At 47.1% G+C, this 17,720-nt stretch overlaps 1 protein-coding gene across 1 annotated transcript in view; it reads left to right on the forward strand.

Moving 5' to 3' along the window:
- SHC3 (SHC adaptor protein 3) overlaps positions 1-17,720 on the forward strand; it is a 121,227-nt gene that overhangs the window by 74,908 nt on the left and 28,599 nt on the right. Inside the window, 1 exon segment of the mRNA XM_040355111.1 lies at positions 7,592-7,711. Coding sequence (XP_040211045.1) covers positions 7,592-7,711 — 120 coding nt within the window.

Here is a 17,720-nt window from a genome sequence, read left to right on the forward strand (position 1 = left end):
AACGCTAGACCACGGAGTGTGGTCACTCCACCCAGAGGCTTTTCAGAGTCTGTGCCTGAGGTGTGGCACTCCAGACGTGGACCTTCTAGCGTCCTGTCTCGATCGGAAGGTGCCATGGTTCGTGGCCAGGTCGAAAGACCTGTGGGCGGACGCGTCGGACACGTTGGTGGCACCTTGGGGTCGCTATCGCCTGATTTACGCCTTCCCTCCTGCTGCGCAGAGTGGAAGCTGTAGGGATTCCAACAATCCTGATCGCCCCAGACTGGCCGCGCCACTCCTGGTACGCTGACCTGGTGCGTCTGGTGACAGATGCCCCCTGGCGTCTACCTCTGAGAATAGATCTTCTGTCGCAGGGTCCTATCTTCCACCCTGCTTTACAGTTGCTGGCTTTAACGGCGTGGCTGTTGAGAGTCAGGTACTGTAGGACCGAGGCCTGTCAGGCTCGGTGGTCTCTACCATGCTGCGTGCACGGAAGTCTACCTCTTGTAGGATTTACCATCGTACGTGGAAGGCCTACATCTCTGTGTGTGGAGATGAAGTGGCACCCTCATACGTGGTGTTTAGGATTCTGCTGTTTTTTACAGCGGGGAGTGGACCAGGCTCTCGCCTTGAGTACGGTTAAGAGTCTGATTTTGGCTCTGGCCATTTACGTTCAGCGACCCTTGGCGGCGCACTCCTTGGTGCGTACGTCTATACGGGGGGTCTGACATGTGGCTCTTCCGGTGCGCCCTCCACTACCCCCGTGGGACTTGAATTTAGTCCTTTCGGTGCTTCAGGATACTCCCTTTGAGGACATCCGAAAGATTCCCTTGTTGACTCTGTCACAAGAGATGTTTTTTTTCTGGTAGCAATTACCTCGATCAGACGGGTGTATTGCTCCCTATTTGGTCATCCATAGGGATAAGGTGGTGCTGCGGCCTCAGCCGTCTTTTCCCCCAAAGGTCGTTTCGGCTTTTCACATTAATGAGGACATTGTTCTTCCATCCTTATGTCCTCAGCCGAAAAAACAGAAGGAGGCCACTTTACATTCCCTGGATGTGGTTCGGGCCTTACGTGTGTACTTATCTGCTACGGCTCCGTTCCGGAAGTCGGACTCACTGTTTTTGTTGGTGGCTGGTCCCAGAAAAGGCCTGGCAGTCTCTTCGGCCACCATTTTTAGGTGGATCCGACAGGTTATGCTTCAGGCCTATGCCCTGAAGGGACGGGCGCCTCCCTTTCAGGTTACTGTGCATTCGACCAGGGCGATCGGTGCCTCTTGGGCTTTCCGGCATCAAGCCTCTGTGTTACAGGTGTGTAAGGCAGCGACCTGGTCATCGGTCCACACTTTTTCAAAGTTTTACAAGGTGGAGGTGGGTGCATCTTCTGATGCCTCCTTCGGCCGCATGGTGTTACAGGCGACAGTTTAAAGTTGGAGTTCCTTTGTTGAGTAACTCCGGTTTTTGTTTGGGGTGTAGCTTGGTTTGCTGTGTTGTTTTCCCACCCCTCGAATTTTTTTGACACTGCTTGGGGACGTCCCTAAGGTCAAAGGCTGCTGTGTCCATCCATGAACGGAAGAGAAAATAGGATTTTTGTATTCACCGTAAAATCCATTTCTCTGATTTCATGGACGGACACAGCACCCACCCCTCCTTTGTTTGTACTGCTTGTTACGAACTGGAAGCTGCTAGAGCAGGGTGTGGGTTATACCCGGGGGAACCACGCCCCCTGGGAGGAGCTGCACTGACGAAAGTGTTGTTAACACTTAAAGTGCTTTGTTTCTGCCTAAACTCTCCTGAAGGGAAGCGGATATAACCCTAAGGTCAAAGGCTGCTGTGTCCGTCCATGAACTCAGAGAAATGGATTTTACGGTGAGTACAAAAATCCTATTTTTTCATCCTTTGTTGCCCTATACTTTCTGGCCAGTGAACATAGCATTTGCTATAATTCCTGGGGTCAGCCATGTACCAGTAGGCTACATCTGCTTGCAGTGTTGCCAACTTACCAAGTTGAAATTTACTGACACAATTCCCAAATCTTACTGGAACAGCCAAGTTTTTACTGCCATTTCCAAAAGTTACAAAATTACAGTTTTAAGTGCAAATTTTAATATTTAGGCTACAAACAAGTACAATATGCAATTAGCAAATTGATTTAAGGTAGATATTGAGGCAAAAAACATATTTCTTATTTATTTTGGATATAGTAAATAAGTAGTTCTGGGACAGGACTCAGGAGGGCAAGAAATTAGAATAAGCAGGCACACACACATGAAACTGACTCTCATAGTGACACTGACAGCAGTGTGCCGCAGCACAGATGATGATGATGACACCTCATTGACACAACATGTCCCCTCCTAAGTCACAGTGACAGTCTCTCTCTACACCAGTTGGTCCCATTAGTCCACTCCAGTCCAAACAACACTGACAGTCTCGCTCCCGGCTTGCCTTGTCCCCGTGCCAAAGACCCGCCCAAAAGGCTCCGGCCACTCCGTTCAGCTCCCTTCCACCATGACATCACCCGACACACTCAAGCACCACCTCTGCCAGACCTGCCCCTGTCACCCAAACACACTGTAGCAAGTTCTTGGATGGTCTCGTCCGGCTCCGGATCAGAACTGCGCAGCCAAGTGTCACAGACATATTTTTTACTGAAAACTTTTTCCTGTCACTGACATTTACTGGCAGGAGAAAAGTGCCTGTTTTTTATTGTCTGCCAGTAAAATTACTGACGATTGACAACACTGCCTGCTTATAGGGATGGGGACAGCTATAGGCATGGCTAGACTAAGCCATATTGCCACTTCAGAGGTGAGTATTGGAGTACTATACAGATACAATTTTGGTTGATTTCTGTAATACACATGAAGCAATGTCAGGTACATGTTTTGGGGTGCAATTCTTAGTATATCCATGCTGTGTGGAGGAAATATCTTTGTGTAAAAAATACATTTTAATTTTCTTATTGCATTTACTAAAAACTTGTGGTGAAAAATGACATTTTCAAAAGACTCACTGCGCCTCCTAAAATGTTTTTTTATTTTTGGCATAGAACTCTGGCATAGAACGTCTGGTAATACTTGCATAACTTAGAAAGCTGATGAGGCCTGGCATGATTTTGAGTGAGAGGCATGACTCATACTATGCAAATGGGAGGTGAAGCGAATATATTTGCAGCACTAAAATGTCAGTTTTTACAAATGTGAAGATACCGTTATAAATAACCAGTTACTGCAACATTTATATGGTACTGACCAGGCATTTATTGCAACTCTTATGCCGCGTACACACGATCATTTTTCGGCATGAAAAAAAACCGACATTTTTAAAAACGTAATTTAAAATGATTGTGTGTGGGCTTCACATCGTTTTTCGGCTTTGGAAAAACGTTGTTTTTTGGACATGCTGAAAAACAACGTCCTTCTGACTGTGCATGTCACTCACTAGCCCTCTCCTGGCTGCAACCAATGTTCTCTCCTGCTGTCTTCTCTTTTTCCTCCTGTACGTCCTGTCCAGTATCCAGTGGCGTCACTAGGGTTGGTGTCACCTGGTGCGGTAAAATATGGTGTCACCCCACCCCCCCAATAACATTTTTCAAATATTTTTTTACCCTACTGTTTGCTCTCTGTTCTCCTTTCTTCCCCTTTTCTCTCTCTCCCTATCCATCTTTCTTGTTCGTTCTATCCCTCCTTCTTTCTCTCCATTTTTCTTTGTCCCCTCCCCCCACCTCTCTTTCTCCAGAACCGGAATTCACATCTCAGGAGCCTATAGGCCAGGGGCGTACCTAGAGCATTTGGCACCCGGGGCGGATCCAATATCTGGCACCCCCCCCCACGTTAAAATGTAAAAACACCCCACTGTGCCCCCTGCATACCTCTGCATCCTTCAATATCTTTTTGTTACTACTGTGTACCCCTCTCCACAACTGCACCTCTGGACCACTTTACATTGCACAGCACCCTGCATCACTGGACGCCTTTACATTACACAGCCCCCTGCATCACTGGACCCCTTTACATTACACAGCCCCCTGCATCACTGGACCCCTTTACATTACACAGCCTCCTGCATCACTGGACCCCTTTAAAATTACACAGTACCCTGCATCACTGGACCCCTTTAAAATTACACAGCACCCTGTATCACTGGACCCCTTTACATCTCACAGCCCCCTTCACCTCTGGACCCTTTTACATTACACAGCACCCTGCACCTCTGGACCTCTTTACATTACACAGCCCCCTGCACCACTGGACCCCTTTACATCACATAGCCCCCTGCACCTCTGGACCCTTTTACATTACACAGCACCCTGCACCTCTGGACCCCTTTACATTACACAGCACCCTGCACCTCTGGACCTCTTTACATTACACAGTCCCCTGCATCCCTGGACCCCTTTAAAATTACACAGTACCCTGCATCACTGCTCCCCTTTACATTACACAGCACCCTGCATCACTGGACCCCTTTACATCTCATAGCCCCCTGCACCTCTGGACCCTTTTACATTACACAGCCCCCTGCACCACTGGACCCCTTTACATCACATAGCACCCTGCACCTCTGGACCCCTTTACATTACACAGTACCCTGCATCACTGGACCCCTTTACATTACACAGCACCCTGCATCACTGGACCCCTTTACATCTCATAGCACCCTGCATCTCTGGACCCTTTTACATTACACAGCACCCTGCATCACTGCACCCCTTTTACATTACACAGCCGCCTTCACCTCTGCACTCCTTTACATCACATAGCCCCCTGCACCCCGGGACCCTTTTACACTACACAGCCCTCTGCACCCCTTTACATTACAAAGCACCCTGCACCTCTGGACCCCTTTACATTACACAGCACCCTGCACCTCTGGACCCCTTTACATTACACAGCACCCTGCATCACTAGACCCCTTTACATTACACAGCCCCCTGCACCACTGGACCCCTTTACATCACATAGCCCTCTGGACCCCTTTACATCACATAGCCCCCTGCACCTCTGGACCCCTTTACATTACACAGCACTCTGCACCTCTGGACCTCTTTACATTACATAGCCCCCTGCACCTCTGGACCCCTTTACATTACACAGCACCCTGCATCACTGGACCCCTTTACATCTCATAGCACCCTGCATCTCTGGACCATTTTACATTACACAGCACCCTGCATCACTGCACCCCTTTTACATTACACAGCCGCCTGCACATCTGCACTCCTTTACATCACATAGCCCCCTGCACCCCTGGACCCTTTTACACTACACAGCCCTCTGCACCCCTTTACATTACAAAGCACCCTGCACCTCTGGACCCCTTTACATTACACAGCACCCTGCACCTCTGGACCCCTTTACATTACACAGCACCCTGCATTACTAGACCCCTTTACATTACACAGCCCCCTGCACCACTGGACCCCTTTACATCACAGCCCTCTGCACCTCTGGACCCCTTTACATTACACAGCACTCTGCACCTCTGGACCTCTTTACATTACACAGCCCCCTGCATCACTGGACCCCTTTACATTACACAGCACCCTGCATCCCTTTACATCACATAGCCCCCTGAGCCTCTGGACCCTTTTACACTACACAGCCCTCTGCACCCCTTTACATTACACAGCACCCTGCATCACTGGACCCCTTTACATTACACAGCACCCTGCATCACTGGCCCCCTTTACATCTCATAGCCCCCTGCACCTCTGGACCCTTTTACATTACACAGCACCCTGCATCACTGCACCCCTTTTACATTACACAGCCACCTGCACCTCTGGACCCCTGCATGTTACACAGACCCCCTTCAGTGCAAACACCCCCTCAGTGCAGACACCCCCCCTTAGTGCAACCCCCCCTCAGTGCAAATCCCCCCCCTCAGTGCAACCCCCCCTCAGTGCAAACCCCCCTCAGTGCAAACCCCCTCGGTGCAACCCCCCAGTGCAAACACCCCCAGTGCAAACCCCCCCCTTAGTACAACCCCTCCCCCTCAGTGCAAACCCCCCTTAGTGAAAACCCCCTCAGTGCAAACACCCCCTTAGTACAACCCCCCCTCAGTGCAAACACCCCCCCTTCAGTGAAATCCCCCCAGGTGCAAACACTCCCCCCTCCCCATTCAGTACCTCAGATCATCACAGGCAGCGCCACGGCACATAGACAGAAGGTCCCCTCGGCCCCTCATCCTCTGTACACACAAACAGAGAGGAGGGGGCTGTGCCTGTGTGCTGACTGCCGAGCACCGCTAACAGCCCGTGGCTGTGAGAGGAGGGAATGGATGATGCTGCGGTGTCACCCCGCAACCCCCCCTCCTCTTGTACCTTGGCGCTCGGCGCTCCGATTCTGCGGCGCTCATCACTGCAGTCGCGGGGGGAGCCCCTCCCCCACATGTCAGCTAAAAAAAAAAAAAAAACGCCTCTGCCAGTATCTTCATGCTTTCTCGAAGGGCTCTGTCTGCACCTGAGCCCCAGGCCCAAGGTCACCCCCCCAGACTGGGGAGCTCCCTCAAAGGCCATGACAGCCTAGCATTCCATCTCCAAGCTCTGAACAACTCCAACTTCTCCCTAGCTGAGCTGATCCTAGGTATTTAAGGAGGCCTAGCCCCTGCCAATCAAGGTTGGGGATTGGTCAGGGCTCCTTAGAATACCCCAGCCAGCTCCACCTCTCCTTCCCTCCTCTCCTTCCAGAACCCTCTAGACGGAGGTGGAAGGTCCCAGTGATGCTGCCTGTGAGTCATCAGCTGCTACTCTGAGACACTCCCACCCCATAATAAAAATAATCAAACAGGCCTAACTGCCAGCTAGGCCTGTCTAAATTTACCTAACCTACAAAAAACGTTCTCTCTCTTGGACCTATCTACCTAGAGGGTGCTACATACTTGTATGTGAAAGTATCCTGTTCTCTTTGTATTGCTTTCTTTATGTGAAATCCCTGGTGTTTCCGCCAGTCCCTCTGCTTTCCTGTTAAAAACTGACCACACTAAGCAGGAGAGAGCATCATGGTCAGTTGTCTTGCTATGCTGGGAACTCAGCCTGCTCTCTTCTAATTATCAGACTTGTCCTGACCCCACACCCGATGCACAGCCATTCACAGGGAAGCTCAATGTGCTGTTGCTCCTCATATACACTACAGCTGCTAAACTGAAGTTTAGGAGCAGTTTGGCGTTTATTTCAGCAGACCCTGAACTTTCATCTATGTTATCTATACGCCGGCCCATTTACGCTACGCCGCCGCAACTTACGGAGCAAGTGCTTTGTGAATACTGCACTTGCCCATATAAGTTGCGGAGGCGTAGCGTAAATAGGATATGCTACGCCCGCACAAAGTAACGCACTCGTACGTGAATCTGGCCCATTGTTTTTATAGTCATATACTTTGTCTCCCAACCTGTAGCAATAGTTATTTCCAGGAGGCTCCATACTTGTCTTGAATGAGGACCTGGACAGTATTATCAAAATCAGGACTATTAGAAGGCATGAAGTAAAAATTTTATCAGAATACTTTATACAAAATGTAGTATATGCTGTATATTCATAATAAGCTGTATTATTATTTTTATTTTTTAACTTTCCATTATCCTGATCTGAGTTTGTTTGTTTTGTGTAGCCTGCAACTAAAATCCTCTCTAGCATCCTGGGAAAGTGCAACCTCCAGTTTGCAGGAATGTGTATAACACTTAACATATCTACAACAAGCCTAAACATGATGACTCCGGACTCTAAACAGGTATGACCAAGCTATTCCTGCCATGTTTTAATATATATAGATATATATACCGCTCTCTATATATAGAAGTATTTATTGAATGTACACTTGCATCCCAGTTTGCTCCCTCTTTCCACTGTTATCAACTGCCCAGCCATTCAGAACTCAGAAGAGAGCTTGGTTACATGAATGTATACAAACGTAAACACCAGGGTGCATACAGAGGCCTTCTTGCTAGTGATGTCTATGGGGAAACATATGGGGGTACTTCTGAACAAATGCAGGATTTTCTGGCAATACGAAGGAAGAATGTTTATGGACATTGAGCCAGATTCAGGTACATTTGCGGCGGCACAACGTAACCCGTTTACGTTACACCGCCGCAAGTTTTCAGTGTAAGTGCCTGATCCACAAAGCACTTACCTGTAAACTTGCGGCGGTGTATCGTAAACACGTCTGGCGCAAGCCCGCCCAATTCAAATGGGGCGTGTACCATTTAAATTAGGCGCGCTCCCGTGCCGGACGTACTGCGCATGCTGTTTAGAAATTCCCGCCGTGCTTCGCGCGATGTGACGTAATTTTTTAGAACGGCGACGTGCGTAGCGTCCATTCGTATTCCCGGACGTCTTACGCCAAAACAAAAAACAATTGAAATTCGACCCGGGAACGACGGCCATACTTTAACATGGCTCGACTAAAGTTAAAGTGGAGTTCCACCCATAAATATAACATTACATCAGTAGTTTTAAAAAAATGTCATTAGTCCTTTACGGAATTTTTTTTGTTTTAGATGCCTTCAAAGTGTTGTTGCTAGGCAGAATAGTTAATCTTCCCACTTCCTGCACCTAGGTGCTTAATGCTTCCTAACCTACACCGCACAGACTCCTGGGAATGTAGTGGGTGTAACTTTCCAGGAGTCTGTGCACTCCCCAGTCTCAAAGAATCATGTGACTTGGACAGCACAGGTGCTGAAACCTGATCTGACACTGCTTGTGCAGCACTGAGCATGTACTAGATCTGCAAGGCTGAAATCCAGGAAGTCATACAGTCTGGCTTCATGATGCCCACACTTAAGATGGCCCCAGTCAATTTCTATTCATTAAGCTTCTGTATTACAGGGGTATTTATATTTAGAAAGTGAAATTGTGGCTGGAACTCCGCTTTAAGCCATGTTAAAGCAGGTGTAACTTTGCGACGAATTACTAGCGATGACGTAACGGACGCGAAAACCTTCGTGGATCGCCGTAAATCCTCATTTGCATACCTGACGCTGGAATACGACGCGAAATCCCCCCAGTGGCGGCCGAAGTATTGCATCCTAAGATCCGACGGTGTAAGTCAATTACACCTGTCGGATCTTAGGGCTATCTATGCGGAACTGATTCTATGAATCAGCCGCATAGATAGGACAAGAGACACAATGGTGTATCAGGAGATACGCCGTCGTATCTATTCTGTGAATCTGGCCCATACAGTATAAGAATAATTAGAAAAAACATGATGCAGAATCGGTTGGCTGGACACAGTGGCTTAAAGTTGAACTCCAGGAATTCAGCCACTTTGTAAAATGTGTTGGCATAAGTCAAGTCCAAAAAGGCACATGCCACTTCGTAGACTTATCTAGGTTATTAGCATCTGACAGTTTTCTGGAGCTCTGGGAGCACAGCTATCGCTACACTCTCTGAACTCTGACAACAAAGATGCTGCTTTCTCACACTAAGCACCCTCTGCTGCATATTCACAGGAGCCTTTGTATTTTGTGAATGAGTTCACATAACATAAAGTGCTCTGTGATTGGGAAGGAGGAGGGGAGGGACGGGCGCAGTGGTGCTTGTGACTCTTTAGCTGCCAACGCCAAAAGTATAGCGTTAGCTATGCTCCTGGCACTCTGTAAAAATGTAAATTGTAAATTAAATACATAAGTCTACAAGTTGGCATGCATCTTGTTGAGCTTAATCCCTAGTAATAAGAGCATCTTTCAATGTGGCTAAGTTCCTGGAGTTCAGCTTTAGGAACAGCGCTTGCAGTATTGGCAAATCTAGACAAGGCTTGGAGACAGAAAAGACAGAATGTACCATCAATCTTGCACCATTGCCTGCTAGTCCACTGTGTCAACTCTTTTTTTGTCCACATTATGCACACCTGCTTTGCACTGCAGTTTCACCACTTCCCTGCAGGTGTCAGTCTCTAGGTAATCACCCCGCTCCTTCACCGCTCCACAGATGCTGCTTGCAGGAGATTTTTTTTCCTCCCGCCAGCGCTTCGCCTCAGTGTGAAAGCCCTTGGGCTTTCACATTGAGAATGCTGGAGCAGGATTATTTCAGGCGTTATTTATGCGCTATTATTAGCGCTAAAACACCTGAAATACGCCTCAGTGTGAAAGGGGTCTAATGGATGCTGAAAAAGCTGCTTGATCAGTTTAAAAATGACTTGGGCAACATACACTAGTGCACAATTAATCAATTAAAGAGGAAGTAACCCCCCCCCCCCGAAAAACTAGCTCCTTATGTGGCACGTACCTGAAATCGAAGCCCCTGAAGTCCTCCTTGTTCCCTGCTGCCGCCATGTCCCCTCGCAGATACTTGTTTTTGCCACTCGCTGTGATTGGCTGGAGCGGCGATGACGTCACTCCCGCGAATGTGCGCGGGACCGACAGATCTCTGCGCATGCGCGGGAATACGGCATTAACCCTGGTTATGCAGAAAAACTGCACTTTCAGTGCGCCTGCACCGTTGTCTACTGCGCACATGCGCCGTAGACATTGGCGCCTGTAATTACTGTAAATATCTCCTAAACCGTGTAGGTTTAGGAGATATTTCTTGCACCTAAAGGTAAGCCTTAATCTAGGCTTACCTGTAGGTGCAAGTTTTATGGCTGGGTTTACAACCACTTTAAAGGCATGCACAACAGAAATATTGATCATCACTTGGACCTGCTTTTCAGCAAAGCAAATCATAAATGGTTTCCAGTTAAAATTTTTTATTTGCCCAGAGTTAGGCCCCATACACACGATAGAATCCATCCGCTGAAAAATCCCAGCGAATGGGTTTCAGCGGATAGATCCTATGGTGTGTACACTCCAGCGGATCTTTTTCCGCGGATATTTTTCCCCTGGGATGGATTCCAGCAGATCGAATATTTGCTGACATGCTAAACAAATCTATCCGCTGGAATCCATCCCAACGGATGGATCCGCTGGTCTGTATAGACTCACCGGATCCATCCGTTCGAAGGGATCCCCCGCATGCGTCGTAATGATTCGACGCATGCGTGGAATTCCTTATATGACAGCGTCGCGCACGTCGCCGCGTCATAATCGCGACGACGGCGCGACACGTCATCGCCAGAGGATTTCAGCGCGGATTTCCATGCGATGGTGAGTACACTCCATCGCATAGAAATCCGCGGAAATCCTCGAGAGGATTTATCGGTGGAAACGGTCCGCTGGACCGTATCCGCGGATAAATCCTCCCGTGTGTATGGGGCCTTAGGCTTTAGGTTCTACTCTGTGATATTAATGAGAGTGTCAACTGAAGGACATTTACTTCAAAAGTGCATACATTTGGAACATGATTACTTAGCAATATTTATAAATCTCCATGCTCAGCAAAACTCATCTGAACTCATCACATGTGCATGCACTAAAAAAATAGCCACTCAAAAAATGTAAAACCTATATGGGCATAATGGAAGGGGTGACCAATCAGAAACTCAGGCGGAACAGTGCAAGCACACACAAAGTCAGATTGTTCACAAACAAACTTGTTTTTCTGATGTAGCCAGGAGCTGGATAGCTAGCTATTCCTGCAATAAGAAGACGCAGTTTGGCATTGTTCCATCTAGTGTTCCAGTGCGGGATGCCCTGTTACTTTCTTAATTATAGACACGACAAAGCAAAGCCTCTTGGGACATGTAGTCCATACGGATAGGATTTGCCCTCTTGGCTGTATAATCTGAAACTACAACTACCAGCTGGCTGATGAAGAAGAGCAGAACGCTGGCAGAGACTAGGGATGAGCCGAACACCCCCCCGTTCGGTTCGCACTAGAACCTTCGAACGGACCGTCCGTTCGCGCGAACATTTAGAACCCCATTAACCTCTATGGGACTCGAACGTTCGAAATCAAAAGTGCTAATTTTAAAGCCTAATATGCAAGTTATTGTCGTAAAACGTCTTTGAGAACCTGGGTCTTGCCCCAGGGAACATGTATCAATGGAAAAAACAGTTTTAAAAACGGTATTTTTTTCTGGAGCAGTGATTTTAATGATGCTTAAAGTGAAAAAAAAAATGAAAAATTCCTTTAAATATCGTACCTGCTGGGTGTCTATAGTATGCCTGTGAAGTGGCACGTGTTTAGAACTGTCCCTGCACAAAATGAGATTACTATAAGAAAAAAATAATTTAAAACTGCTTGCGGCTTTAATGTAATGTCTGGTCCCTGCAATATGGATGAAAATCATTGAGAAAAATAGCACAGACACAGACAGTACACACACCACGTAGCTTTAGATGCACACTGCAGAGGACACGGGCAGTACACACCAAGAAGCTTTAGGTGCACACTGCAGAGGACACGGGCAGTACACACACCACGTAGCTTTAGGTGCAAACTGCAGAGGACACAGGCAGTACACACCATGTAGCTTTAGGTGCACACTGCAGAGGACACAGGCAGTACACACCACGTAGCTTTAGGTGCACACTGCAGAGGACACGGGCAGTACACACACCACGTAGCTTTAGGTTCACACTGCAGAGGACGCAGGCAGTACACACCATGTAGCTTAAGGTGCTCACTGCAGAGGACACGGGCAGTACACACACCACGTAGCTTTAGGTGCACACTGCAGAGGACACAGGCAGTACACCACGTGAGAATATTGCTGCTAGCACAATCACCTGCCTGCCTGTAAATTAGGAAGTGAGGATCTAGCTAAACTATACAGTGTATAAATATATATACAACACCTGGGATGCATATATATCCTCTACACACTGTAACTTTAACTGACTAGCCTGCCTGCCTGCCTGCTCTATATACCTACTAAAAATTACACTCTCTCTCTGTCTTCTCTCTTTTAACCACCGCAACACAATACACAAGGCCGACCTGCCGGCGGCCTTTTCATAATGTGGGGCGTGTACTAAACCCCCTGAGCCATAATTGGCCCGGACATTGGCCCGGATTCAGAAAGAAGATACGACGGCGTATCTCCTGATACGTCGTTGTATCTCTGAGTCTGGCCGTTGTATTTATGTGCCTGATTCATAGAATCAGGTTACGCATAGATATCCCTAAGATCCGACAGGTGTAAGTGACTTACACCGTTGGATCTTAGGCTGCAATCTCACGCTGGCCGCTAGGTGGCGCTTCCGTTTGTATACGCGAGGAATATGCAAATGAGTAGTTACGCCGATTCAGAAACGAACGTTTGCGTTCTGCTTTTTCCGGCGTATAGTTACCCCTGCTCTATGCGGCGTATCCTATGTTAAGTATGGTTGTCGTTCCCGGGTCGAATTTTGAATTCGTTTGCGTAAGTTGTTCGCGAATACGGATGGACGTAATTTACGTTCACGTCGAAACCAATAACGTCCTAGCGACGTCATTTAGAGCAATGCACGCTGGGAAATTTGACGGACGGCGCATGCGCAGTTTGTTCTGCGCGGGGAAGCGCCTGATTTAAATTTTACACGCCTCCTACCCGCGGAATTTGAATTCCGCTGGGGGATTTACGATACGCCGCCGCAAATTTACAGGCAAGTGCTTTCTGAATAAAGCACTTGCCTCAAAAACTTGCGGTGGCGTATCGTAAATCTAAAGACAGGTAAGTCTAAAGACAGGTATTTGCACCCATTTCCGGCCACACAGTTTCGGGTAAACTGCGGGCATGACGTCATCGTCACTCGGCTCCCAGTACACAGCAGGAGCCAATCGGCAGGCGTAGCGCGACTCGCGCATGCGCCCTAGGGAACCAGGCAGTGAAGCCGGAGCGCTTCACTTCCTGGTTTCCTCACCGAGGATGGCGGGGGGGCATCAGAGTGACAAGCGATCTCTCGTCCTCTGCTGCGGAGGGCGCTGGACTCCAGGACAGGTAAGTGTCCTACTATTAAAAGTCAGCAACTGCAGTACCATATTTATCGGCGTATACCGCGCACTATTTTGCCCTGAAAATCAGGGCAAAATCGTGGGTGCGCGATATACGCCGATACCCGCTTTCCCGCCATGAGTTTGAATACTGCGCCCGCATATAGCGAGCGCAGTACACTCGTGAATCTTCTGCCAGTCTCGGCGCCTCTCGTACTGACGTCCTGAGCGTACAGGACGTCAGTGCGAGAGGCGCCCGAGCCTGCCCGAAGATTCACGAGTGTACTGCGCTCGCTATATGCGAGAGGACGCCGCCGAAGATGGACGCCGGACCCGCCGAAGAAGGACGCCGGACCCGCCGAAGATGGACACCGGACCCGCCGAAGATGGACACCGGACCCGCCGAAGATGGACACCCGACCCGCCGAAGACAGACGCCGGACCCGCCGAAGAGGACACCCGAAGCCGCAGAAGGACGCCGGACCCGACGAGGCCGCAGATGGACGCCGCGCAAGACATCAAAACTGTAAGTACAAAAAAACTAAAAATCTTTTTTTCCCACAGGATTGGGGGCCAAATTGGGGGTGCGCGGTATACGCCAGAGCGCGTTATACCGCGATAAATACGGTATTTGTAGCTGCTGGCTTTTAATATTTTTTTTTCAGCGGACATCTGCTTTAAGGCCTGGTTCACACCTATGCATTTTTTAGTGCATTTTCAGTTTTGCAGAAACACACTACAGTAGGGTGACCAGACATCCCCGGTTTCTGGGGACAGTCCCTGGATTGGATTTTAACAGGGGCTGGGACAATTTCAAAGACAGTCAGTGCAGAATAAAAAAAGAAAATCTGAATTACACATTATCTGTGTCTTTCTGATAATCATGTGCTAGTCAGAACGGAGGGAATATTTCTTCAGTTTCGGGTGCATGCCCATTCAGCTCTGCTCGCATGTTCTTCTGCCTTGGCTCAAGTCCCGGCCAGCCGCCTGCCTGCTTATCTCCTTGCCTTCACTAGCGGAGTGATCTTCCTCCACTCCCCACCCAGTACTAGCCGTGGCCGGAGAGTAAGACTTGACAGGCTGTGAGGCGGGAGGTGACGGGCAGAGAGTCGCCGATTGCCGCCATTACTAGTAAAAGACAAATGTCCTCAGATTTCATTTAAAAAATCTGGTCACCTTACACTACAGTTTATTTAACATGGTTTCCTATGGGTCACATTCACATCTGTGCATGTTATGGAAAGGGCCAGGGACCAGCAGGTTGTGTTTTTGGTTCCATAGACTTTAATGTATCAAAAACTTGTATTGAAAACGCAAAATTCACCTGGAATATGCATCAACTGCAACCTGCATATGTGTGAACCAGGCCTTAAAGAGAATGCCCTTTTTTTAAAAAATAATTTAACTGTTGCTCTGGACACAACTGACCTATCTTCTGTCACAATCGTTGTTTATTGGAATCTTCATTTAGATATTTTGCCACCTGCTGAGAAACTCCAATATGACAGCTATTTTTACCAGAATTATGTAATGCTATGCTGGTGCTATTGTTTTTGGTGGGAGTAGAGACCATTAAAACATCAAGGGATTTAACCAATTGTGGACTTCCCACTGCCTTTTTACTGCAGCAGGGTGCTCCCGCTGCACTGTATCACATATGTGTTTGTGATCCAGCATTTCCGGATAGGGGGGGGGGGGGGGGCGCGCGGTCTGGTCTGTGCTGTCATCAGCACAAGTCAGTTAGTAGGTCCTGCCCAATAATGGTCGGGGCCTGTTGATCTGCTTAGCGAATCACAGTACAGAACCCTGTGTTTACTAACAACATAGGACTCATCTATTAGTAAAAGCAGCACACATTACACAATGTTTAGGCACACAGTTAACCCTTTGATTGCCCCTAGAGGTTAACCCCTTCCCAGCTCATTCGTACAGTGACAGTGTATACTATTATCACTGATCACTGTATTAGTGTCACTGGAGATGTTAGTGTCAGTTAGTTGGTTCCCACCCAGTGTCAGTTAGTGTCAAATTGCTAATCACAGTCCCACTATAAGTTACTGATAAAAAAAAAAAACACTGTTGGTGTAAAAAAAAGATATAAATGTAATTTGGGTACGATGTTCCATGACTGCGCAATAGCCAGTTAAAGGAGCATAGTGCCAAATAGCAAAAATTGGCCTGGTCATGAAGGGGGTAAAACCTTCTGGAGCTTAAAGGGTCACTAAAGGAATTTTTTTTTTTTTTTTAAATGACTGTTTACAGGGTATAGAGACATAAAAGTTAACTGATTCCTTTTAAAAATGATTACAAATAGATAAAAAATCAATCATATAATGTGCCTGTAGGTTAGTTTCACTTTTAAACTGTTTTCATGTTCCTGTGAACTAGAGAGACCCACAAAACAAAAACAAACAAATCCAGGGCAGTGTTTTGTTTTTAAAATTAATCTGATTGGTTCTGTTAAGTTTTAGACACACAGTAATGACAGCTTAGATCTACAGTGAAAAGCTCCCAGTACTGTGGTTATAAGGAAAAAGACAACCAGGAAGTGTGGAGATCACAGCAGAATTACAGCTACTTCAAAGCAAAAACGAACAATAAGGACATGAAACCAGTACTGCAGTAAGGTAAAGGAAGCTATTTAGCTAAATAAAAAAAATTCCTTTAGTGATCCTTTAACTCTTTCAGAGCCTGAAATGTATCTTTATAATAAAGATATGTATAAGTGTAACTATGTTAAAAAAACATGAAAATGAATGTTGAATGTATGATTAATGACAGTCCTTTTATCTTCATGGTTATTTAGATAATATTCTAGTGTACACTGCTTTTAAGCCAAAGACCCCTTATTTCCTGAATCAAGCTTGTATGCATTGGGTTTTTAACCACTTCAAAACTGCACACCGTCAAATGACGTCCAAAAAGGGGATCTCTTATCCCAGGTGGACGTCATATGACGTCCTGTACTTTGTGCGGTGATATCTGAATGATGCTTGCACCTAGAGTCATCATTCAGATATCATTTTGTTCCGGCGGCGATCCTGCGCACCATAAGAACGATCATAGTGACCGTTCCGCCGATTGATCATTCTTATAGGCGGCGGGAGGGGACATCCCCCCCTCCCGCTGCCATCCGGTGCTTCTCCGGGCTCTCCCGTGCCATCACGGGCCCGGAGAGATGATCGCTGTGCGCCGGATGGGAGGCATAGAGAATAAAAAATACAAAAAAATTGGGCTAACTTTACTGTTTTGTTATTTTTTAATTCATGAAACCATTTAAAAAAAAAAAAGTCGTTGGAAAATGATTGCGCAAATACCGTGCAAGATAAAAAGTTGCAATGACTGCCATTTTATTCCCTAGGGTATCTGCTAAAAAAACATATATAATGTTTGGGGGTTCTGAGTAATTTTCTAGCAAAAGAATGATGATTTGTACATGTAGGAGAGAAGTGCCAGAATAGGCCCGGTATGGAGGTGGGTATTAAAGCCCTGTATTGAAGTGGTTAAACTAAAAGAAATCAATGAATGAACAAGAAAAGCATTTGCAAAATGCTTCTGCTAGCTGTGGCTGGCATTGGTTGCCTGAGCAACTGTTAGAAACACATTTGTCATGCAAAAGAATACAAGGCAGAAAACCCAAATGGCGATGTCTTCAGTTAATGTACACAATGAAGAAATGTACTGAACGAATATTACTGGATTAAGATCAGTGTACGTAATTGTTGCCTTTACAGGAAGACATTAACAGTCAAGGTGACCATCTTGGCTCTCTGACAGTGAAAGGAATAGGAAGCTGGGTTATTTTACTTTCTAGGTAGAATTAAAGAGACTCTTGCACTATCTGTTCACCTCAAACCAAAGGCATACCTACAAAAAAAGGGCCAATACCCCTTCTGCTGCCTGCCTTCTATTTTCAGGTACTACATTGGCTGAAAAATCCCCAA

Source organism: Rana temporaria, chromosome 1, assembly GCF_905171775.1.
Source record: "Rana temporaria chromosome 1, aRanTem1.1, whole genome shotgun sequence".
Classification (NCBI taxonomy): domain Eukaryota; kingdom Metazoa; phylum Chordata; class Amphibia; order Anura; family Ranidae; genus Rana; species Rana temporaria.